Below are 26,236 nucleotides of genomic sequence, written 5' to 3'. Positions count from 1 at the left end.
GAGCAGCAGCAAATGCAACATTTATTAGGATTAGCTGACTGCCATGGAACAGTGAACTAATAAATTACTTATAAATAGTAAACTGATGAATAAATGCTCATTCTGCAATAAGGAATGGTGTGGTACTGCAATGACTGCAAACCTATGAATTACTCTTACACCTGGGAGAAATTGACTGAGCATCTCTCAATGTTCAGCTTCATCGGATGTTCAGGAGTTCTGGTGTTATGAGAGAGAAAAACTTTTCTCTGTTGGCTTTCTCCACCCCATGCATAATTTTATAAACTTCTATAATGTTACCTCCTTCCCCTTGATCGTTTTAGTTGCCATTTTCTGAACCTTTGCTAACTCTACAATATCTTTTTTGAGATGAGGCAACCAGAACTTGTACACAGTAGTCCAAATGTGGCCGCACCACAGATTTCCATAATGGCATTCAGATACTGACAGTTTTCTTTTAAATTCCTCTCCTCATAATTCCTATCATGGATTTTTCATGGCTGCCACACACTAGGTTGCAATGTTCATCAAGCTGCTTACTACAATTCCAAGGTCTTGTTCCTAGTCTGTCACCGCCAGTTCTGACTCCACCTGGAGATGTAGTGTTCCATGCTCTGGGGAAATCTGGCTTTCTGTTGCCACGTTGACACATCTGGGATCGTTACAGATATTATCTTCTCGGGTCCAAGAATTTGGTCAATCACAAGTTGGTTCCTGGCTATATGGCACAATTCTTGCCTATACAGTGGTACCTCTGGATGCGAACGGGATCCATTCCGGAGCCCCATTCACATCCCGAGTAGAACTTAACACGCGTCTCATGCGTGTGACATCATTTTGAGCGTCTGCGCATGCATGAGTGGTGAAACCCGGAAGCAACCTGAAAATACTCAACCTGAAGCATATTTGACCCGAGGTACGACTGTACGTAATTCCAGTTCCCACTGACAATAGGAGCCTCCAGTCAATAGTTGCTCGTTTTGAGGTCTGAGGGAAGGTTCATAAAGGAGTAGGTGCATTTGCAGATGTACTGCTGCCAGGTCTAATATATCTTTCATGCTTGACTTGGCAAGGAGTCAGGAAACCATGTTCTGCACTTCCTGGAGAGAGAGGGTGTGTGTAATTTAATGCTATCTACTTGATAGCACCTATTATTCTAAAATTGTGTATGTCAGAAATGCAAGTCATCCAGTGACACCTAAAGGCAATGTATGAAAGTACACCGAACTGTCTAGTATTTTGCTGACCCCTGACTTTTTCCATTCCCCTTTCATTTATACCCAGTGTAGAGAACCTTTGGCCCTCCAGATGTTTCTGAACTACAACTCCCACCATCTCTGGCCACTGTCCACACTTTTTGGGGCCGATGGGAGTTGCAGTTCAGAGACATCTGGAGAGGCAAAGGTTCTGCACGCTGGATTTACTGCAAGAATGCTCAAGAGGTCTAATTTCAGACTTTAATTTGCTGTACATTTTATGTTTGGGGCATGAGTGATGTTGCACCAACTGCTCTCACTTATAGCATTGTGGCAAAACAGATGAAAACACTAATATTTTGGGATAATTTTAGATAAGAACAGGGATTTAAAGTTTGTAAAAAGTATCTTGGGTACAAGAGACACCATCTCTACTGCTACCCATCCATAAGGCAAGCTGAGGTGACTGCCTCAGGCAACAGAAGCCACAGGGGTAGCAGATTGCAATGTACATCTTTATTTGGGGCTGGCCCACCAATGAGGTGAGATGACTGCCTGAGGAGAAAGGGTTCACTGGGGCCAGCAGATCCCAATAACAATATTTATTTTCCCCCTTGTTCCTGGTGTAGATCTTCCTTCATCCCTTCTTCCCTGGCAGGGAGGGAGGCGCCATTTTGGGGTCCACCTTGTGGACCATTTTCCTTTTGCTAGTCTTCTCTGTGCTATAGTTTTGGTTGTAAGCTCCTTAAGCAGGGGCCTGTTCTGTACTGTAAAGCATCATATATTTTTAGATAGTTAACGAAAGTTGATATTTAAACTATCCTGACTAGCACAGGAGCTAATGCAAGTCAATGGGCATTTCACACCTCAGTTTACAGGGCTGGGGCAGGCTGATGGGCAAACGCAGAGACAACATGACTGTAATGGTTGCACTTTCCGAAGTCCTTTCCACGGCACTAAAACAGCTACACCTGGAAAATTAATCAACCCAGTTCTATGTGCTGTCTCAGGGCTGTGTTTTTCACATTATATCTCCCTTCCAGCTGGCTAGTGTTGAGGCTCTCTCTGTGCCCACCCCCCATGAAAAACTGGAGCCACGAATGGGAGAAAGTTCTGGATCCTCTGGCCTTCATTATATAAGGATCAGTACAAAGAAAGGGCTTACAGAGGGATGGCAGAAACGTTCTCCAACAGGTTGACTTCACCCCCTGAAAGCACACTCCTGAGAGTGTCGCCTGAGACAGACAGAAAGACACAAATACAACCTGTTGTAGAATTCCTTTATAGCTTCCAATATATATTTCCTCCAATACTTTAAAATGGTCTTTGTAAATGAAATGAAATGAAATAAAGGACCAGATACATTTTTAGCGAACCTATGTTTTTATAGTTTTCTCCCCCAACTTGCTGACTTTTAAAAACTGTTGCTTCTTTATATTGGTGGAGGATTTCCAACCTATGTCTAAGGTGCTTGTGAAATCTAAACATATCTTGAGAGGTTGATGCAGCCATTTCCGCTTCTTGAGTTCCTCAGCTGCCCATGTGGAAACAATGGCTCTCTGCTCCTCTGATTTAGTGGCTAGAAGGATAAAATGAAATTTTACACAAAACTGGCCATCTGACATGGATGAGGTTTGCAATGGTCTGCAAAATGGCATGCTCTCCTCATGGAGAATGAACCAGATATATTTATGAATATATCTAAAGAGATCTACATGGTAGCAACAATTGCCATGGTCAGAGAAATGTCATGGGCCCAAAATTTAAAAATGCTGTCAAGAACAGTAGCTCAGGTATTTTGATTATAAAGCACTGGGTTATTAACTGTAATAAAATAATCGCAAAGCAGTAACAGAAAACCTTAGAGCAAATACATACTTCAATTTTTCTAAAAAATTGTAGATTTTATTGAGTTTTAATATACAGCTTTAATATGTTAGGGTAACCAATACAAGATCTGTGTTTAATTTACACATTACAATACAAACAGGAGCTTAGATCTTTTGTTACAGAGTACAAAAGATATTCAATGGTCGTCCTCTAGCAGCTTCGAAACTTGGCAAGGCAGGTTCTAAGGCATGTTAAGTGCAGTAAAAGGCCACATGGAATACAAAATGAATACAATGGATTTATCTCCATGAAGTGTACATTATTTTTTTAAAAAACAGTGTCTGCTCCACAGGGCAGACATTTATAGTAATTTTAAAAAGTCACTGGCCAATGTTCCAGACAAAGACGAGCATTATTTTGTGTATAACCATTAGAAAATTGCTTATATTGCAATACTGGATCAAAAGGGGAAAGCTTCCAAAGGAACAGTAGGCAAAGAACTGCTAAATAAAAAAAGCCTATAAAATATTTTCACAACTAGTTAAATGCCAAATAAACCAAGCAATAGTAAAAAACAACAACACAATACCACCCTTCTGTTCAAAATAACAGCATATTTTGCTTTTTTCTGTGAATTTTATTTATGAACACACTATATACTCAATTGCTTCTTCCATACAGGGAAATGTGTCCATTTGGTCTGTTGCTTTAGTGAAGATGATGTATACTGAACCATCACCTTTCACTTTTAAGAAGACACGTTTTATTGCTTGTTTTCCACACACAGCCAACATCTGGATGAGGAGCGTCCTTAACTCAAGTTAAATACGCTTCTTTTCTTTTCTTTTTACAGTGCAGAGTATATGGGCTTAAAGTTACACGGCTGCTGCTGCTTCTCTTACTCCAGTTCACTCTCTGTGTCCGAGTTCAGGGGTGTGCAGTAATTGGCTTGGTCTGATGGGACATAGCCTGGGAGACACAAACACTTGTACGATCCTTCTGTGTTAATGCACTTGGCATTCTTGCAGAGAGACATCCTATTGTTCAGTTCGTTGCATTCATTCACATCTAGAAGGAAAAGCAAACAAGGTCAGAAATAGTGTGGTATTAGATGCTGTCAAAGACTGAGGGAAGCACAGTTTGCTGTGACTTGCCCACCAGCCCTGCATTCAAGTCTGTGATTAACAAGAGAACTTTCAGTGTCCAGTCTGCGGTCTTCTATCTTGTGCAAAGAAAAGCAAGAAAAGCGGCTACGTTTATGTGCATGACATCGTCTTTCCATCAACGCAAGGTAATAGTGTTCAAATACAGGACAAATACACAAGTAAAACTTTACCTGTCATGTAAAAAGGTAAAAGTAAAGGACCCCTAACAGTTAAGTCCAGTCGTGAACGACTCTGGGGTTGTGGCACTCATCTCACTTCACTGGCCGAGGGAGCCGGCGTTGGTCTGCAGACAGTTTTCTCGGGTCATGTGGCCAGCATGACTCAGCCGCTTCTGATGAAACCAGAGCAGCGCACGGAAACGCCATTTACTTTCCCGCCGGAGCGGTCCCTATTTATCTACTTGCACCTTTGGCATGCTTTTGAACTGCTAGGTTGGCAGGAGCTGGGACCGAGCAATGGGAGCTCACCCAGTCGTGGGGATTCGAACTGCCGACCTTCCTATCGGCAAGCCCTAGGCTCAGTGGTTTAGACCACAGTGCCTCCCGTGTCCTACCTGCCATGTAAGTTGAACATAATTAAAATGACCCTAATTTGTCCACAAACAGCCTAAAGTTACAGCATGTGTACATACATATGCAGCAGCACTTGTGGCAGGTAAATTTTACTGATTAGACAGTGAATAGGGGGCCTGGCTGGCCACTGTTTTATGCATGCCTGCTTAGGCACTACCTGTTTCACTCCTAGGAGTGTAGGAAGAGGCAGGTACCTTCTTTCTAGTAAATTCTTACAGTCACCAAGGGAAGTCAACTATGTGGGCTGCACATTCTGCCCTGATTGTTTCACCTCTTCTGCTAGCCATGTGAACCATGCAGGAATTTAGTGCAGGCTGCCCTTGCATTTAGGGCACAATCCACCAAGAAGCTCTTGAGTGCAAGTCCCACTGAAACGCAAGAGGAGCTGCACCATTGCTCATCTCTTGCATAGCTCCCGCTCATTTCCATGGGGCACATGCAGGAGAACTTCCCAGTGGAATGTGCCGCTGAACTGTAGGATTCAGAAACCCTTAAACACGAAAACACATCTGATCATCAAAATCAGAGGTGCCGGCTTATCCTCTACATTTGGCGGACTCTGCAAGTGGCCTGTATGTGACATCCACTTACCAACACATGTCATTTTGGCCATGTCCAAATGGTAACCATCAAAACAGTCACAGGTATATCCTTCCTGCACCCTCACGCAGCGTCCATTTTCACATCCATTCAGAATGCCACATTCTTCTGCCTGTAATTCCTCAAAGCTGTTCCGGAAACCTGGGCAGTAAAAACATAGGAAATGATTGCATTCAACAGCTGTAGAGTCTTAATGAACCAACCTCCAAAGGGCATTCTCTATTGTGTTACCACCCTAAATAAAGCCTTTCTCAGCCTGCAATGAGTGCTTGAAAAGCTTCCAGAGCAAAGTCACAGGCTGTGATGTTATGCTCAGGGCATACAGAGATAAACTAGTCCAAATGTTTGAAGTGCCAATCAATTAATAAGATGCTGTTGCTGTTTTGCAGAAGACATGACTGCCTTCATTAGGAACTCCATGGAGCTCATAGTAGAAAAGTAAATAAATAAATTAAATTTTAAAATAGGGACACACTTCAAGGTCAAGGTCAATTTCAGTTCCAAGGCACCACAAGAGAAACAGGGGTTTTGCAGCACCATGTTTTCTTTATAATATGTAGGTACAACCTAAAAATTTACAAAAAGGATAGACATTTCCCAGAAGCAATAACTGAACAGTCCTGCAGATGGCAGTCAAGCACAAAGAACATCTGAGGAATTTGCAGTCCACAAAGTGGTAATTTTTGAGAAGTCTTTTATTTCCCAAAATGTGGTCTAAGCAGCTTTGGACCCAATCTTATTAAACAACCACAGATATTTTTTGGGCAATAAGCCTGAGATACAGCAGTTTGAAAAAGTAAACAAAACCCATTATAGAAATATACAACAGATTAGTGAAGTAAATATAAGGCTGTTTTCATTCTGCTGTACTATAAATGATTAATAATATATCTGAGAATGCACCATTCCTTTTAAGTATACATGAATATGACTAAAGCTGTTTTCATCTAAGGAAACTACAGCAAACTTCCATGGAAAGTGTCATGTCTAGTCTACCCCTAGAAGCCTGCACTTCTGTGCAAAGCATCTCAGCAAGTGCCAGTTGCCATGTGGTGAGTTTTCCACATCTACACCCTGATGCCTATGTGCTGTACTCTCACAGGATACATCCCACAGGACTCCTTTGGGTATGGTGAACTCGTGCTGCTAGAAAAAGAAGGCCAAAGTTCTTTGGGATACATGGAAATAGTTATGCCCTCAAGATAGATTCCTCAGTTGCCACTAGTCTAAGAGATAAAGGTTCTGTTATATTATAAGCAGCAGCAAGCCTAAACTGAGATTAATTAGAGGCAAAACGCAAGAATCTTTTATGTGAAAGCTGCAGCCCATCTTCACTTTAGGAACTACCACTGGGTAAAGCTAATCATCCAGTCCTGCTGAAGGACTCTCTCCATGAGGTCCTCCCTCTCTCCACTATGATGGGGCCATTAGCTCCACTAGTTCCACAGGGCTCCTCCTGCCCCTGAACGGCTTCCATCCCAGCTGGTCATCATGAAAACTTTCAGAAATGGTGCCTTGGATGAAACAATTACTTTAATTGATTGCATGTAGGCTGCTCTGAGAGTCGGATGGTTTTTTTGGTTGTATGGCAAAGTAAACATGCTATAAATAAATAAATGTTAAAAAAAATATACAATGCTTGCAGAAGTCCTCCCCTTTTAAACAAAGAGCTTATTGTTTAACTGAAGAAAGACCCATTCATATTCATTTGTTCCTTGGATGTATGAAGTTGCCCTCTTCAGGGTGAGCCATGGGTCTATCTAGCCCATGGCTACCCACTCCAACTGGGAGTGGTCTTCTGGGGTCTCAAGCAAGGGTCTGTTTCCTCATCCCTATTACTGATTAAAAAAACAGAGATGGCAGTGGTTGAATCTGGAACCTGTGTTGAAACACTGATCTATGCCATCCAGAGATTAACACACTGAGATGAACCCACAATCCAAATGGAAACCTTAAAGGAAAGCATTACAACTTAAACAGCAACCTAATACCAGCAGATAATGGGGGGGGGGGTTGCCCAACATTTCCCCTTTTGCTCCCGTGACTATGCCATCATTTCTTCCCATGGTTTCCAGTACACACTGTTTTGCAATTTTTTAAAACAATGTTACCATTTAGCTATAGTTCAGCTCAGAGAGCTGCTCAGTTTAATTAAAGTCATACGAAATGGAAATGGCTGGACCTTATACAACTTTGCATAAGTCAACTGAGTTTGTTCAGCATTCAGCAGAGATGAAATCATTAGGCTGGCCTCTGCTGAAGGGAATGAAATATATGAAACACTTTTGCTACTTTCTTGCCTTGCTCCGAGTTATTTATTTTTCTTTTGTTTCCCTTTTTGATATACGATATATTTTAACCAAACACTATCAGGAAAGAGACCAAATGAAACAGGGAAGTGATAAGCACAACGCCGCTGGAATAGCCACTTTATTAACCACTGCTTAATTCACACATGATACTGAACATTTGCAGCGTGCACATACATGGACTGCGTCACGGAAGGCCTGTGTCGACAGACTCCCGAGGATCAAGCAGGAACCATGCCATGTGCTATCTACCCAGAGGAACGATAAAGAATAAGGATCCTTGGAGCCCAAATATATTTTACTGCGTCAGCTAGAGTCTGCTACCCCTGCTCACTTCACTCTGCTTTGCTTGCCAACCCTCCCTGCCCCTGACTCTGCCAGCTTAGGTAAAGAGACCCCTGACCATTAGGTCCAGTCGTGACCGACTCTGGGGTTGTGGCGCTCATCTCGCTTTATTGGCTGAGGGAGCTGGCGTACAGCTTCCGGGTCATGTGGCCAGCATGACTACGCCACTTCTGGCGAACCAGAGCAGCGCACGGAAACGCCGTTTACCTTCCCGCCGGAGTGGTACCTATTTATCTACTTGCACTTTGACGTGTTTTCAAAATGCTAGGTTGGCAGAAGCAGGGACCGAGCAACGGGAGTTCACCCCGTTGCGGGGATTCGAACCGCTGACCTTCTGATCGGCAAGCCCTAGGCTCTGTGGTTTAACCCACAGCTCCCCCCCCCAGTCCCCTCTGCCAGCTTACTAATTCCTACCCCCTCCCCTAGGGTGGGGAACTTTTGTTGTCTGGAGGAGCAGATCTTTATCTCCTCCATCCCTGGTGGGCAAAGGTTGACAGGTGTGTGGGGCTCTCTTGTCAAACACCTGATTTCATTGTGATGTCCTGTGATGCTTCCCTTGGAAGCCCTGATTGTCAAAACTTCAAAGTGAAGCACGGGGCTTTGAAAGAGCCCTTTGTAAATATCCTCCTGCAGGGATGTTTACAAAGGGCTTTTGGGCACCCTGCCCACCTTTACCCTTCAAACCACAGAGATTTAAAGGAGAGGGCTCCATCCTCTATGCTTCTCATCCAAACCTAGACAGAAGTTTATTAGCATTACCATTGTATTTATTTACTGAATAAGCAGGAGGAACCCAAGCTACTAATGTTTAGTTTTGGGGAGCAAAGGTTGCTTACGGTCTTCCACAAAGTATGGATCAGTTTCCGGAGTATACTGTTCCTCCTCAAAGTCAGTCAATGCATCTTGCCCGTACGGCCTCCGAGATCCTGGCACTGGAATGTTGCACAATTGGGCATAATCGTCTGGAAGTGAGCAAAGCAGAACAGGAGTTATAATGGAATGCATTCCTAATGAAGATATCCCATGCTTCTTTCTCTTGCTAGTGTAAAACACTTAATTGGAAAAGCCTAAGTCTGTTGCCCACATATTGCTTTCTTTCCTGGAAGATTAAGATTGCTCAAATGTAATGCAGCCATGACTCCACTTTAGCGATCATGAGCAGTGTCATTGTTCAGTAGTTCCAAGGCCAAGAAAGGGCATTCTGCTAACCTCATCTGAACCTTGCTTAATTCTGGCCGGCTTGTTCTGTTTCATAAACTGGGGATTGGAGGCCCATGAAAGGCGAAAGCCAGATTGCTGGCAAAGGGTTGCTATCTTTGTTACTAGATCAAGAATTTCAAAATGAGAGGGGCCAAGCCAGGGTGGTACAAAACGTGACTTAAAGCTTCCCTGCAGCCTAATAGGATTTTCTACTAAGCAAATGGTGGATCACAAGCTTAGCATGAGTCAACAGCGTAATGCAGCAGCAAAAAAAGCTAATGCTATTCTAGGCTGCATCAACAGAAGTATAGCATCCAGATCAAGGGAAGTACAGTGGTACCTCAGTTAAGTAGTTTATTTATTCCGGAGGTCCGTTCTTAACCTGAAACTGTTCTTAACCTGAAGCACCACTTTAGCTAATGGGGCCTCCTGCTGCTGCTGTGCTGCTGGTACCCGATTTCTGTTCTTATCCTGAAGCAAAGTTCTTAACCTGAAGCACTATTTCTGGGTTAGTGGAGTGTGTAACCTGAAGCAATGTGTAACCCGAGGTACCACTGTAATAGTACCACTCTATTCTGCCTTGGTCAGACCACACTTGGAATACTGTGTCCAATTCTGGGTACCACAATTTAAGAAGGATAAGCTGGAGGAGGAGCGCAATCAGGATGATCAAGGTTCTGGAAACTACTTGTCAGGTAAACCTCTTTATTAAAAATAAAAGCAGGTACACTGGTGGTCTTGGGATCCTTAGTAGCTCCTCGCACATGATGAGGCTGCTGTCCTTGTGCAGCTCCTTTTAAGTCATAGGATTAGGCAATCAGAAGTGAAGCACAAGTAATATACATTGCTGGTGCAGTTCTGAGAATGGCCCTGCATTTTTCATGGAAGAAGCTAGTGTATTGCAGTCACCAAGACACTAAGCTGTGAGCCACCAAGTTCATTCTTCAAATTTTCTTTCTGTTATGCTTTTAATAGGCGGGTGGCCTTAGGCAAGCCATACAATGTCCAAAACTGGGGTTCTAAAACTGACTTAAGAATTGTTGGAATGGTTGATACCCTAATATGTGGTGTGCTTTGAACATTTGAACATGCTGGATAAATGTTAGCAATTATAGCAATTGTAAATGCTATAAATGCTAGCAATTATAGTCCAAATGTTGCTTTGCATTGGAAGAAGAACCTTTATACCTAACCAAAGTTCAGAGAAACATTGTTTTATGCGTCCTGCTTCTGCTGTCTCCCACACTGAATATATTAACAATATAGCAATACATTAGATTGGATCGGAACACATGAAACGCCAAACCATGATTTGTTGTTATGGGAATAAACCCAGGGTTTGCATGTTCCCTCTTGCACTTAATGTGTGTGTGTGTGTGTGTGTGTGTGTGTGTGTGTGTGTGTTTTTACTGGTTTGTAGCAAACCATTGTGTGCTACTACATCTGGACCAGGAACACTGATTTGCAATCCTGGTTTGCAGGGCACATGGAAAACATAGTTTGCTGGTTCAAATGTCATTGCAACTTATGCTTTTCCACTAATCAGGAAGAAACTAATTGAAATAGAAATACTGAAATACTTTATTGTCACTTGTACAACTTGTATACAGTGAGAGCACCCCCCACTCAGCTCTCTTAGTCTTAATTCCTCTCGTTTACTGACACACACACACCAAACCCAAAAGTCAGTTTGTAATGAAGTGTACAGTGTTACCTTGGGTTACATACACTTCAGGTTACAGGTGCTTCAGGTTACAGACTCCGCTAACCCAGAAATAGTACCTCGGGTTAAGAACTTTGCTTCAGCATGAGAACAGAAATCGTGCTCCAGCGGTGCGGCAGCAACAGGAGGCCCCATTAGCTAAAGTGGTGCTTCAGGTTAAGAACAGTTTCAGGTTAAGAATGGACCTCCAGAACGAATTAAGTACTTAACTCGAGGTGCCACTGTAGTATGTGAAACAAGGGGGTAATGGAGGGGTGCACAAACACTGAGTTTGTTCCTGCAACACCAAAACTTGGTTGGGCACTATGTGCTAACTATGTGGGTTAGTACTTAAGGTATCTTGAATAGTTTTTCTATACATTATTTTATACTAGTTATGTATGCATGATCATGGCAACACTATATTAATAAACCAAACATATATTTTTTTTTGCATGAAACACTTTTACCAAGAGAATTACATGTATAAAAAAATAACTGTTGAGTTTAAGGACAGCCAGTGAAAGAGGAATGCTGGAAGGGAAGTATATGCATGAAAGCCAAGTACAAATGATTTCATAATTTCTGGTTCTAAAGGAGACAAGTACACTGGTACTTTCCTATGATGAATCGATGTTCCTTGAAATGTGCATGATTTTCAGTGAAACGAGTTTTCCCTCCGCATCATTTTCTGTTTGCACAACTGGTCTGCATCTTTCTCAGGGGCTGGTCAAATCATGATTGATTTTGCTGTTGTTGCTGTTTTCTTACTGACCGAAAGAACATGCAATCCGGTGATGTAAGCAATGGATAATCCCGATAAAATTAATGGAATATAAACATTTCAGTGCTCATTGAGGTGGGAATAACAGTTTCCTTCTTTTGCTGCTTTCCCTCCCTCAAGCAGCGGTCTGAACATCTGACCTGCCTGTCTTTGCCCATTTCATAAGGAATTCAAATTCAGACCTCCACAGTTGGAGGCTGTATGCTTCTGAAGACAAGTTGCTAGAAGCTGCAGAAGGAGAAGATGCTGTTGTGCTCAGGCTTTGCTTGCAAGCTTCTCATAGGCATCTGGTTGGCTACTGTATAACAGGATGCTGGACCAGATATCCAACAAGAGTTCTTTTGTTGCCTTTTGTTAGTCCTGCACTTGAAATTCCAATCTAAATTCTATGCTGCTTAAAATAAATTCTCTACTTTTCATTGTAGAGAACGGTCAATAGTCTAAAAGGTAATATTTAGCATTACTTGTGAAAACACCCTTTTGGTTCAGTTAAAAGGACACCTGGGGGTGGGGAAAACCATACTGAACTAGGTAGGTAATAGTTTTAAAGTAAACAAGCATAAAAGGTAAAGGGACCCCTGACCGTTAGGTCTAGTTGTGGATGACTCTGGGGTTGCGGCGCTCACCTCGCTTTACTGGCCGAGGGAGCCAGCGTACAATTTCTGGGTCATGTGGCCAGCATGACTAAGCCGTTTCTGGCGAACCAGAGCAGCACACGGAAATGCCGTTTACCTTCCCACTGGAGCGGTACCTATTTATCTACTTTGACTTTGATGTGCTTTCAAACTGCTAGGTTGGCAGGAGCAGGGACTGAGCAACGGGAGCTCATCCCGTCGCAGGGATTTGAACCACCAACCTTCTGATCGGCAAGCCCTAGGCTCTGTGGTTTAGACCCACGTCCATAAGCATTTTTCTTTCCCCAGATTTAAGATGATGCCTAGGTGTTACCTGATATTTTAAGTTAATCCCTTATTTTTTAAAGGCTTGCTTCTTATTCCAGCTCCATAATATACACAATTTATTTTGGGGGACACAAGTTTATGTTACTAACTTCTTACCTTTTAACCTGTCAACCTTAGAGTGACTCCACAGGATGTATTTCCCCCTACCAGTAATCGTATATATCTTTGTTGTTTAGAGCTCACAACCTTCCTACAAGCCTATGGTGAAGAGTTATCAAGTTTCTGTACTATGCAAACATTAACAGTTTGTACCAGGGGAAACATGATTCTTCCCTCATTTATGCTTCTGTGATAGTGGCATGGAATTTGTCTGCCCTGCCTAGGAATGGTGACAAGCAGCATTAGAAGCTGTGAGGGAAACATCGGGGAAAATTTGATTCTGTTTGCATTGAAAGGTGAACCTACATAATTCGCACTTGCTGAGACAATATGGGAACTGAAATGCAGCCATCAATCAAAATCCTCACCCTCCTGATTTTGTAACACAGCTCTCTAGCCAAGTAATATATATGAAAATACAGATACTAAGGGTAAATTTGCATAAAAACTCATATACTACTGAAAAGAACATACAAAAACACATTCTTGTATTAGGAGGAAATCTGTAAATTTGTGTATATCAGGCAAAATCACGTAGGAAAAATATGTACTGTACACTACAAGAAAATGCTGGTGAATTTTCATGAGGACATGACAAAAAAATTACAGACTGGTATGGAAATGTGGAGAACTGAACTTAAGATTGGAAAAACAAGAGACTGAGATAAACCACAACGGACAGTGTTGCCTATCCCTAGGAAACACAGCTACTGATCTCAGAGAGGATCTGATCTAGGAGTTCTGAGAGGCAGGAGACTGTGGGAGAGAAATCCGGCTTGGAACTTTTAGTCAGCAAATACAGCTAAAACCTAGAGCAAAGTTTTCCTCCCAGTCAACTTTTGCCAAGCTGGTGCCGGCCAGATGTGCCATCCATCAGCCCCAGTGTATTCTTGATTGGATCCAATGTGGCAAAAAGCAGTTCTTGCGCACGCACACACACCATTTTCAAAAGGAACTGGTCAAATGTGCAGTCCAGAAAAGAAAAGAAAAGAGGAAGCACGCAGCCTCCAAATTGAGAGTGTTATTCATGCTTCGAAAGAGAATCCCAAAATCTTATCAAAGATGGTGTTTCTACTGAAGGGGCATTTCATTCTTCCAGCTCTCAAAATACAATATGGCAGGAAACACTGGTGTGCCCGCAGCAAACACAATCAAACAACCAAGTGCACAAACACTTTTACTTGGCTTAGTTCTGGTTGCCCCATGTGGTTTCACAGCTGGTGCGGAATGTGACAGGCCTACGATCTTAAGCATGCTTACTTGGAAATAAGTCAAAATAAATGTGTTAAGGATCAAGGTAATTACATTGTGCAGTGCGCTAGAGGCCTGCTAATCTAGTATATCATTTTATACAGCATTCTGGAAAGCTACAACCATATTTATTGCCCAGCAGATTTAGTGACACATTGTACGCGATGCAAATAAACCCTGTCAGAGTGACAAATGGCTTCAGGCATCTATGATTCCCTTTTCCAAGCACCACCTGCTTTTGTTTCACTTGGTGACAACTGAATCCAGGAAGAGATGGAATCTGATGTCAGCAGTGCTGGCTAGTCCCTCCTGAAACTTGAACAATGAAACATAAAAGTGAGAGGATGATGTGGGGAGAGAAGGGGAGGAAACTTTTGCAAGGCTGCTGGAAATATTTAGCGGTATTATTATTATTATTAAACTGCTGTGAGAAATTGCTCCAATCATAATTTAATCAATTTTTCCCAGTCATTTGCTAACAAAAACCTGATTGTTAAAATGTTATTTGCATCAACGCTACTCTGGAAAAACATAGCTCGTGCCTTGGAGAAACATGCTGTAATTGTAGCTAGGAAAGCTGTTGAAGTAAATGCATTTTCGGCCAGATCTCTCTGGTGAGAAGGCTTTTACTGTATAAAATCAGTAGCTATCTTAGCAGAAAATCCCTGGTTTTAAATATTTTTAAAACTATTCCTTAATAACCCAGTTTAACTGCCTTAATGAATGCTAAACATACGAACTAGATAATATGCCCCATTAAACTCAGGGAGGAAATTTACTTCTGAGTAAACATGCTTAGGATTGCTCTCCCACTTGCTTTTTGGGGTCCATAAGGAACTAGTTGACGCAGATGGCGCTGTGGGTTAAACCACAGAGCCTAGGACTTGCCAATCAGAAGGTCGGCAGTTCGAATCCCCGCGATGGGGTGAGCTCCTGTTGTTTGGTCCCAGCTCCTGCCAACCTAGCAGTTCGAAAGCACGTCAAAGTGCAAGTAGATAAATAGGTACCGCTCCGGCGGGAAGGTAAACGGCGTTTCCATGCGCTGCTCTGGTTTGCCAGAAGCGGCTTAGTCATGCTGGCCACATGACCCGGAAGCTGTAGGCCGGCTCCCTCTGCCAATAAAGCGAGATGAGCGCCGCAACCCCAGAGTTGCTAACGACTGGACCTAATGGTCAGGGGTCCCTTTACCTTTAAGGAACTAGTTTGCTCTCATGAAAACCCAAAAGTATGAAACATGCTGACACAGAAGCTGGAACTTTCCCTGTTCTAAAGAAAGAATTCCACCTTCCCTTCCCCTCTTCTTTATTTTTTTTGAAATCTGTGACTTGATTCTGTTGAAGAGGCCAAAGACCTACACACTTAATCATGTTATGTCCAATTTGCACATGCTGTTCAGAGGCAGTCAAACCACACAGCCATGGAGAAATGTCTCATTCAATGAAGGCTGGAACCCAGTCGCTACCTCCTAGGAACTGATTGTGCAATATATTCCCACTCCAGTCTCCCTTTCTCTATGCAAGGAACTGTCTCAACTTCCAATTCCATGGTCACACTGGGGGGGGGGGGGGAACAGCGGGAGAGAGAAGCGGAACTGAACGTATGGATGGTGGGCAGCTCCAACAATCTCTTCCCACCTATTTCTCATGTATCATCTGCCACTTCATTTTTTTTTTTTTTAATAATAATTTTTATTGGGTTTTCACATTTTTTAGAGACAAACACACGTTACAAAACACAGACACAAAAGTTACAACAAAAACAAAACAAATATCATCATAACACCTTATTTTCTTAACCTTGTTCCCCGGACTCCCCCCCACCCCCTCTTCATACATCCCTATTCCCATAATTCGTTCAGCAAATTTTAGTTTCTTCTTCTTAACCTATAATTGATATTTTTAAATATATCTCTTCATAATTAGCCCGATTTCTCTTGTCCCCAGTTCTTATAAACATTTAAATTTTTCCCTAAGGTCGGCGTAGATTCCCTTCCCTCGATTTCCCATTTTTAAATATAGACCCTATTCACCCAACCCAAAATTTATCATCGTTCTTACCCTTCTGTAACTAAATAGCAATAATAAAGATATTTCCCCCTCCCCCCTTCCCAGGTTCTGATCCCTTTTCAAATAAAAATCAACCATCATTTTCAGCCCGGATTCCTCACGTCGAGAGCCTTTAAGTCCCTTTCAGTTCCTCTCCGTCGATTCTGTTGGAAGTCTCTTATATCGGTCCTCGAATCTCGAAAGAATCCATTCTCCATTACTCCAATTTTTCTTCCCTCATAGATGCTTGATAGGAACTGCTGCCAAAGGTCAACCAGTCTTTCATAATCAAAAGGATAGCCCCAATCATATTTCTTATATCCTTCAAGTTCCTGTGTTGCAGATACTTCAGGGGCCCCCTCCTTCATCCTTAACATCTTTTGCAGTGTTGTAATCCAGATAATCCAATAGTCTTTTCTCTTGCGTTCCACCATTATGGACTTTTTGTTGGTATATTTCAATTGTTCTTTCTCCTCTCCTTGCTCTCTTTCCTCCAATTCTTGATGTATCTTTTCTGTTTCGGCTGCAGATTCCTTTCCTGTCAGTTCCTTCATGCTTTCAGCAGAGTTGCTTGTTCCTGAAGTCAAGGTCATTAATTGTTTGTTCATACTCAGACTCTGCTCTTGCAGTATTCCCACAAAATAAAACATCCTGTTTATCTCTGCCTGTAGTTTTCCATCTGCCGCCATTGTAGTAGCCCCGGGATCCCCCCAGAGGGACTCCGGTCACTCTGCAAACCTTCTCCAACAGTCCAAATCTTTCTTATTTCTCTCTATCGAGTCTCCAACCACCTTGCCACAATCTAACTTTTAGTTCAGAGAGATATCAGTTAACAAATTTTCAATCTGTCCATTCAACAGCTCTTTTGACAGCTTGTTTCTCTGCACCAGACTCAAACACGGGATTCTCCCTGGTCCCGGGGGGAGGGGGGGTTTCGCAAAAAAAAAGAAAAAAAAAGAGAGGAAAAAAAAAAGGTTTTCTCCTCACTCTCCAGCACAACACTTCCTTTGTTAAATCGTGGAAGAAGTTTCTTTTATAATGTATAAGTGTATCTTTTCCGCCTTAGTTCTCTGAGCTTTGCTTTAAAATTGTCTGTAGTTAGGGGGGGTGCGGACTCCCTTTTAGCACACCCTCCGATCGTCTCCAATTCAAAGGAAAAATTTCTTAAAGCCAAATTCCATTTACTCACGGGTTAATTCTTTCAGTCCAAATTTCCAGGGAGAAAGTCAGCGCTCTCCGGTCGTGGCTCGCGGCTCCGCTCCACCGAGGTGTCAATCGACTCTCAGCGCCACACCGCCCTCCGTACCCTTTTTCGAGGGTCAGGGGGGGTGCTTAAGGCGCCCACCGAGTCTTCCCGTCCGCAGGCTTCAGCGCCTGCGGTTTCCAAGGGTCCCCGCGTCGCCGGCGCGGCAAGACCCGTCCTCGATGAAGCCGATTCCCTCCGCAGCTCGGAGGGAATCCGCCATTTCCAGATCGCGCTAACCCGGAAGTCCATCATCTGCCACTTCATAGGCATTTCACAACAATCCAAGTTTAAGACACAGGCCTGCCACCATGGGCTCTGGCTTCTGCGATTTCATCAGGCATTGCCCATGCACTTTTAACGTTACCTTTTCAGATGTAAGGATTGTAATCTTTGCAGCCACAAAGCAAAACAGGCTGTCAATTCGTTACTGGGCCAGGTTCAAGGTTCTTGTGCTAATTCACAAAGCCCTAAACAATCTGGGCCCACTGTGTCCCACTTTGATCTCTGAGATCCTCTGATGGGGCCTTCGCTAGGGACTGAGCTTTTAGTGTAGCAGGTCTTGCCCTGTGCAACTCTTTGGAAGAATCATCCTAGCATTCTTGTATTCATCGCCTAAAAACAGTGTTCTGTTGACAGGCCTTTGAAATGTGAATTTTCTTTAAACTACCCAGTATTTATAGTTTTGTGTCCCGTCCCCCCCCCAATATTTTATTGATGTTTTCATTGTTGCTGTAACTTTTGTATGGCTACAACGACACTGAATTATATAAATATTTAAATAACTATATAAGCAAAGCCCTACTCACTAGAGATGAAGGCTATAATAATCCTAAACCCTACAGACCTGGGAGTAAGCTCCGTTGAATTCAATCCTACTTATCTCTAAGCACACATGTTGTAAGATTGAGATGTTAGAATTATTATTATTATTATTATTATTATTATTATTATTATTAAAAATAAGAGGTGAGATTCTAAAGAAGCTGCATTTTGTACCTCTAGCTCATTTTGCACTCTTGTGGAATTATGGCATCTTCACAGCTAAGGAAGTATGCGTCATATGCTATGGAAAAATCATGTCCATATTTTGATCATTGTTAGTTGAATGTGATAGCCATGACTAATAATCTTTTGGAAGTTTGGATATATCTTGCGAGTCTGGGTTAGAAGGAAGACTTGAAACCTAACTCCAAGTATTTTGTGCCAGTATTTCAGCCTACAGCACTGGCATGAGTTTGCAGTTTCAGAAGTGTGTCAGATGGCACCTCTCATTCCAATTATTTATATGGTTTAAATCATCTGCCAACCTCTCACTCACTATTTATGTGAATGTATGTTTTGTCTTAATATGAATCAGAAACACCCTCCCCCCATCTCTTTTATGATTGCTGGGAGTTTTACCTTCTCTTCATCCCCACATAAATCAATCATCCTGATAATATTTTCATAGAATTGTAGAGTTTCAGATATTCTTTTCTTCAGGTTATTGATTTGCTTTCCACTGCTACAACTTTAAAATGCAGACTGTCAAAATATCCCCAGAATGAAATGCACACAAAAATTTGAAGCCAGCTTCAAAAGTAGGTTATTCTAACTATTTTGGAAAAAGACAGACAATAGTAACCTTACTCAGAGTCACAATGTGGATTTTTAAATGTGCATCGCTTGCATCTCTGAGTACAAGAAAATTCTGATTTAAAAACCAACTGCACAGCACAGAAACAGAAAACAGCATGTTCTTTGGTAAAAGCAGAAATTTGTTGCTACAAGCACAACATAATCATCTAAATACTCTGTTTCCCCTGTTTTCTGTAACCATATGTTCAATATATTTATGGAAATAAACATGAAGTTCCAGTAGTAAATCAGGCCCCATCAATATATAAATCTAAGATTGTAATATGGTGTAAGTCCAGTTTTCCCAGACAGGACTTGAACCTATGACCTACTGGTTGAGAGGTGTGAAAGTTTCCTCCTGGGCCAACATAATCACTTCTTATGTTCTTAAACACTAAACCTTGAAGGGCAAATGATTCTTTCATACACAATTCAGTTCTGGTTTTCCTGGGAAATTTCCCCAAAATGGTAAATGTTTTTAAGGTGTAGACTGCAGATATATAAGCTAATTACCTACTGAGCCCCTGCATTCCACTGTACTGCATTCTGAATCACATGGAAAACTATAGGCAACCAAAAATGAAACAAGAACATTAATTGCTTAGCATCCACTTGTAGTTCACAATCGAAATTGGGGCAAGTTGTGTTTGTTCTATTTATCTATCCATAAACACTACATATTACTTATATAAAATTTTGAAGTGTAATCCACAGATCCTATGTGCCAATGTAACATGCCACCCCTGTGCCAGCAAACCAGGACAGCTAGAGAATGCATACAGGATCTGTGGTACCATGTGGGTTCTGTCCTGGGTTATTTTAGTTCAGTGTAGTTCAGTGCAGTGCACCAACTAAAATTTGGCTTAGTGTATCATCTGAACCCTCCTTAACAGTGACCTGTTGCCAAAAACCAAATCTTGGCTGCAGTTTGTGATTAAGGAGGAGAGTGCTTAACATGATCCTGAGTTTGGATGGCATGCAAAGCCAAACTTTGGCTTAGCTGCTGGACCACACTGAGCTAAAAAAACCAAGGAAGAGCAAAGTGGCTGTGATCACCACCTTGGGAGCCAGCACTTTCCTCCATTTGCTTAGCACCATATGCAAATGCAGCCCTTGTTTTAAAAATGATGTGTGTCTTTTGTCCCACTTGTCCTTCCATTCAGCCACTTATGGAGGTCAGTTAGAAGTAACAGGGCAGCACTCCCCCTCCAGATACAGGTTGTCAGTTATGATGATGATTTGAATTTATATACTGCCCTACACTCAGTTATGATTTTGCTAGATTGCCTGACATTTCTTTTTATGGAATAGGTCAAGGAGCAGCTCAAGCAGAAGCAGAAGTAGTAGTAGTAGAATTTGGATTTGATATCCCACTTTATCACTACCCTAAGGAGTCTCAATGGAGCAGGAACCGGCAAGCCACTCCAGTATTCCTACCAAGAAAACTCCATGGACAGAAGATAGGAGTGCCTGGCGTGCTCTGGTCCATGGGGTCACGAAGAGTCGGACACGACTAAACGACAACAACAAAAAGAATCTCAAAGTGGCTAACAATCTCCTTTTCCCTTCCTCCCGCAAAACTAACACTCTGTGAGGTGAGTGAGGCTGAGAGACTTCAGAGAAGTGTGACTAGCCCAAGGTCGTGCAGCAGCTGCATGTGAAGGAGCGGAGACATGAACCCAGTTCACCAGATTATGAGTCTACCACTCTTAACCACTACACCACACTGGTGGGAGTTGGAGGTGCTGCATTACAGGAGTACAAGGAGATGGCTGCTCATCTCCATGGCTTTGGGGCTGTGGGGTCCATTCTGTCTCCTATGCTATTTAGCATCTATATGAAATCATTAGGAGCCATCATCCAGGGATTTGGAGCATGGTGTCCCCAGTGTGTTGGTAACACTCAGCTCTGTATCTCCATTCCATCAGAATAAGGAGAGGCTCTGAAAGTGCTCGACAGTCATCCGAAAGCAGTGATGTACTGGATGAAGGTCAATAAAATAAGGCTGAATTCTGATTAGATGGAAGTGTTGTGGGTGGGTGGCTCCCATATCCACTCATCAGATGTACAATTTTCAATGGGAGGAGTTGCATTCCCTCTAAAGTGTGGGAGTACTCTGGGATTTCAAGTCATCACTAAAGCCTTCTGTGGCTAGGAGAGCTTATGCCCATGTTAGGCTGATGAACTAGCTAAGGCTTTTCCTGGACCAGGAGAGCCTGGTCTCAGTTCTCCATACTCTCTTGCATAAACTACTGTAATGCATTATATGTGGGGCTGATATATAAACTGAATAAATAACAGCAACATAAACAATAGGCTACAACAGCAATGCATTAACGTGCTTTTTGATACAAGAATCAGTCCTGGAAAACAATGTTCCTTTCTAAAATAAAAAATACCACCATCTACTTTAACTGACACAAATTTACAGAAAATACCAGCCGTCCTGCTTAAGATGGAATGAAAGAGAGGTGGTGTTTTTTTTTTACAGTTCATTATTAAAACATCAGATTCACACAGAATCCGCTGATCGCTGGAAATTCAAGTGACTTCCAATAAACAACCTCAGCTTTGCTTGATTTCAAACACTGTGATGTGGTAGCTGGCAAGTGATGCCTGAAGCTGAGTTTTGACAATAGAATCTAAATAATCAATCAAAAATGTAAAACTCATAAAAGGCCATGAAGGAATTCCTTCCAATGGAAAATGTTTTGTTGCATTAAATACAGAGTTTTTATTAGGAAAATGTTTTAAAATCTTCTAGCCAGCCGCAGTATCGAAACTAGAAGCCACGCATGCACCATATTCCTGTTTGGATTTTTATAACACCCCATTTCCACCTCCCACCTGGCCCATCCTGGCAACACTCAGTGAAACTGAAAACACAGCTTGCTGGATTGTGTGGAGAAAAGTTGCTGGAATGTGGGGGTTTTTTTGTTTTTGTTTTAAAGGACAAATCAGCATAAAATAGGGCAGATGACTGAGACTTTCTAGATTAGGAGAAGTCAATATTGTGCCCTTCAGATGCTGTTAGATTAACACTCCCATCAGCATTAACCATTTGCCATGCTGGCTGAAGCTGATGGGAGATGGAGTCAAACAAACATCTGGGAGTACCACGATGGCTACATCCGTCTTCCATATGAGAGTCTTAAATTGAAGATCTCAGTGAATGCCATGAATAAGGGCACCTACGCACAACAGAGACAATTAGAAGCAGGAAATTGAATAATTATATAACATGCCGAAGCTCTGCAGGGCATACAATAGCTATTCATCTGATCTGCCATGGAAAACAACTTCCTTCCCTTAAACTCTTCCTTAAGGAGCCACTCAGAGAAAGCAGGAAACAAATTCAGTATACATTTGCCGTTTTAACTCGATGGGCAGTTTGCAGAAGATGGATTTCAGAGGGGTTATTTAAATTACCGAAAGGTTAGCCACATGTTAGCCAAACATTTGCAGCACTCTCTAAAAGCATGATGTTATGCCAACAATGCAGCAGCATTCTATAAAGAAATGGGCTAGCACAAAGATTTCTAATATTTCAAGAAAATATTAGAGGAAAATATTACCAAGGACAAAAATGTCTTATACAGATCTGGCTTTGGCATTCCAACCCTATGCAGGCTTACTCAGAATTAAGTCTCACAGAGTTCAATGGGGCTAATTGCCTAGGATAAGGATGGGGAACTTGTGGCTCACTGTATGTTGCTTGACTCCCACTCCAATTAGCCCCATCCAGCATGGTCAGTAGTCAGGGGGGATGGAAACTGCAGTCCAGCAAAATCTGGTAGGCACCATGTTGACTACCTCCACTTTAGAAAATATCACTACAGTGGTACCTTGGGTTACATACGCTTCAGGTTACAGACTCCGCTAACCCAGAAATAGTACCTTGGGCTAAGAACTTTGCTTCAGGATGAGAACAGAAATGGCACGGCGGCAGCGGGAGGCCCCATTAGCTAAAGTGGTGCTTCAGGTTAAGAACAGTTTCAGGTTAAGAACAGACCTCCAGAACGAATTAAGTACTTAACCCGAGGTACCACTGTATACATCTCTGTATTATCCCACCATTATGTTTTTTAGTGTTGGAGAATATGCTTTATTACATATACTGCCTTTACTCCTCCCTCTCAGAAGCTAAAATATTGGCAACCACCACAACGTTAGGTGAGTTCACATATTCACACCACTAGAATCAATCACCATGTTGTAAGTCTCTATGGATTTGTTGTCACAACTCAAAGCAGTTTATAAAATTTATTATATGAGAAAATATTACCACCCACAGGGTGACAATTCCCCACCACTCTCCTGTGGGTTAGTCATGTTTTTAAATGCAGCCTTACATGGTAAAACTGACATACTATTACAGAAAATGCATCATTCATTTTCAGTTGTAGGATTTCCCATGGATTTATTAAAGTTTTACCACATGAGACAGAAATGAGTAACTTTACAGAACGCTGAAGGAACGGTACCCTATTGAAATGAATCATATAAACTCACATTGGCTTGGGTTCCATAGAAGACGCAAAGTGACTCAGTGCACTTCCAGACTATTACTTCTTTTTTGGGGGAGGGGGGTCAATCACACCCTGGCAAGTTCTGGCTGTGCAATTAAAGATGATTTGGAGTTCTTGCGAAACAAACCCACTTCCCCCAAAAGACCAGACTTTCCAATGAGGAAAGTGAAAAGAAAACGGACAGAAAAGTGTGGGATAATGCCTGCTTTGATGCAACATCGGCTGCATAGGCACCATACATTCAAAGCACATCTAAAGCACCCCCTAGAGAATCCTGGGAACTGGAGTTTACCCCTCACAGAGCCACAATTCCCAGCACCCTGGACCAACTACAGTTCACATGATTTTTGGAGTGGGGAAGAGAAGGGATGTGCTTTAAATGCCTGGTGTGAATGCAGTCAATTGTCTAGCTTCCCTGTAAACAAATCAGAGTGAACATGCATTAAACAGCCAACATCATCAAACCTCTACACAAATAAATTAGGCTGAATGCTGATGAAACAGATTGCCTGGAAGAGACCTCCATAGCAGTTTTCACAGGTTCAAAGAATGTGTGGGGAACATGTGGAAAGGGTGCAGCGCCAGACACACCAATGTTACCCCCTGTGTCCCTGTCTTTCCTGCAGTGAAGTGGGCAGATCCAAAGAGGGAATATACAGTTTCTGTGAATGATTTGTCATGAAAAATTCCTCAGGTCACTAGGAGATGCCTTACCTGAGTCCTTCATGGGGCACAGGGCACACTGCATGCCCCACGCCTCCCCGTATAAACAACAGCACTCCGTGTAAGTGGTTTGCTTTCCAACAAGAGGCCGGCTACAAACAAAATCATCACTCAGATGTTGCCAGCAAAGATCCTGGTAGACATCCGTTTCTTCAGTTTGTTCTGAAGCAGAAGGCAGAGAAACGTGATCAGTACGACGCCTACACTGTGTTAAAAGAAAAATCAGTACAGCCCACCGTGTTCAAGACTTACATTGCAAGAGCTCCATTTTCCTGAAAATAAAGAGATCACTTTTCTAATGTTGTGCACAAAAAACGCCCCCTGCTAACAATGTAATTTAAATCAGTTCAGAACATAAGTGACTGTTCTATCCTAAATCCTGTCTCAGACACTGGCCAATTCCAGATGCTTCAGGTGAAATCTACCCAGCAGCACTGGAAAGCCACAGACCATAGAGGAGGAGCCTGTGCTAAAGCTCCACCTCATGCCAAGATTAACCCAGTTTTAAACAAGAAAACAAAAGGGCTAATGCTAGTGTAGAGAGGAACCATAGCTTGGGCTCTTCCTCATGATCAGAAAAGCTTGGAGGACATGAACTAAACCAAACCTCTGCCTGGACACTGAGGTCCAGGGCCGAGGGCCTTCTGGCGGTTCCCTCGCTGCGAGAAGCAAAGTTACAGGGAACCTGGCAGAGGGCCTTCTTGGTAGTGGCACCCGCCCTGTGGAACGCCCTCCCACCAGATGTCAAAGAGAAAAATAACTACCAAACTTTTAGAAGACATCTGAAGGCAGCCCTGTTTAGGGAAGTTTTTAATGTTTAATAGGTTATTGTATTTTAGTGTTTTGTTGGAAGCCGCCCAGAGTGGCTGGGGAAACCCAGCCAGATGGGCGGTGTATAAATAATAAATTATTATAAATTATAAATTATAATTATAATTATAATTTTCTAGAAAGGAATCAGTGGAACAGTTTAAAGATAACCCTATTCAATCCTGCCTGATTGTGGTTTTTACTTGTTCTTGAACCTCTTCACTTGCAATGCATGCAATAAGGCATACCACTAGACTCTGCCGGTCTGATGCATCGCTTTTCCGTGGAATCCAGAACCATTGGGTGTGTACAGAAACAGCTGTAAGATCCTTCAGTGTTGACGCACTGGCCATCGATGCAACTGTTGGGGTCTTGACATTCATCCGTATCTTTTAAAAATGAAAATGAAGAACATAGCAAACAAATTATCAGTGTCTTGCAATCCGGCTTAGGAAATAAAGCATTTTCATTGTGGAAAATAACTGATTCTGCAGTGCACTCTCTCTTAAATTTAACATATATCTAAATCAGGACTGGCAAGAGCCCAAAGGAAGGAACTATGAAACAGAGAACATCTTCCTTGTCTTCTTCATGCACTAATCATTCACAGGCTAGAAAGCTGCTGAACACAATAGATTGTGTTGCTCTGATCTATTGGCAAGCAGGTTTCGGACAAACTCCACCCACATTCTTTTTGTAGACAACAGGAGGCTTCTCACCACAGTGTATCAAAAGCTGCCCCATCTTTGCAAAAATACAGAAACCGACTTGCTATTTCTCAGCTCTATCCCTGTCTACTCATTTTACAGAGAAGCAACTTTAAAGGAAATATAAATGGCTTTACATCAGGAAAGTAAAGTTCTTTGGGCCCAAGGTGATTGAGTCTCTTACTGTGGTTTCCTTTCATTACATTATTCCACACATAATGGTTTTCTGTTTAAACTGCTAAAGTGAAAGTCGTGACTAGGAATAATTTCAGTCAAATGGCAAAAGTGAATTAGTAGGCAGTTCAGTAGACTGGAAGAACATTTATGATCATCAAGAGTGTGAATTACTATTCCATATTGCATATCAACTACTGGTGGGGTGTGTGTTTTTTTGGTGGGGGGGAAGAATAATCGTGCTTTAAAAATACCTATTTCCTCAAATTGATCTTTAAAAAAAACAACCCCCCAAAAACCAAACAAACCAAAAAACATTTGCCATAGATGAGTCCAATAATGTCCTCATGTATAAAGAACAGAGGGCTA

The 26,236-nt window shown here is 42.2% G+C and overlaps 1 protein-coding gene across 13 annotated transcripts in view; it reads right to left on the bottom strand.

The window, feature by feature from the left end:
• Positions 1-3,074: 3,074 nt before the first annotated feature.
• The window catches only part of LTBP1 (latent transforming growth factor beta binding protein 1), a 193,433-nt gene continuing 170,271 nt past the window's right edge, over positions 3,075-26,236 (bottom strand). For all 13 annotated transcript variants that reach the window (XM_081856552.1, XM_081856557.1, XM_081856558.1 and 10 more), the window contains 5 exons: positions 25,235-25,375; positions 24,168-24,338; positions 8,855-8,980; positions 5,356-5,505; positions 3,075-4,094 (listed from right to left, as the gene is read on the bottom strand). In XM_081856552.1, the coding sequence (XP_081712678.1) occupies positions 3,925-4,094; positions 5,356-5,505; positions 8,855-8,980; positions 24,168-24,338; positions 25,235-25,375 (758 nt within the window). In that variant the 3' untranslated portion in view covers positions 3,075-3,924. The remainder of the gene's footprint in view (positions 4,095-5,355; positions 5,506-8,854; positions 8,981-24,167; positions 24,339-25,234; positions 25,376-26,236) is intronic.

This window comes from Podarcis erhardii (assembly GCF_964252035.2).
Source record: "Podarcis erhardii genome assembly, chromosome: 3".
NCBI classification, from domain to species: domain Eukaryota; kingdom Metazoa; phylum Chordata; class Lepidosauria; order Squamata; family Lacertidae; genus Podarcis; species Podarcis erhardii.
This window is presented reverse-complemented; position numbering and strand designations above follow the sequence as displayed.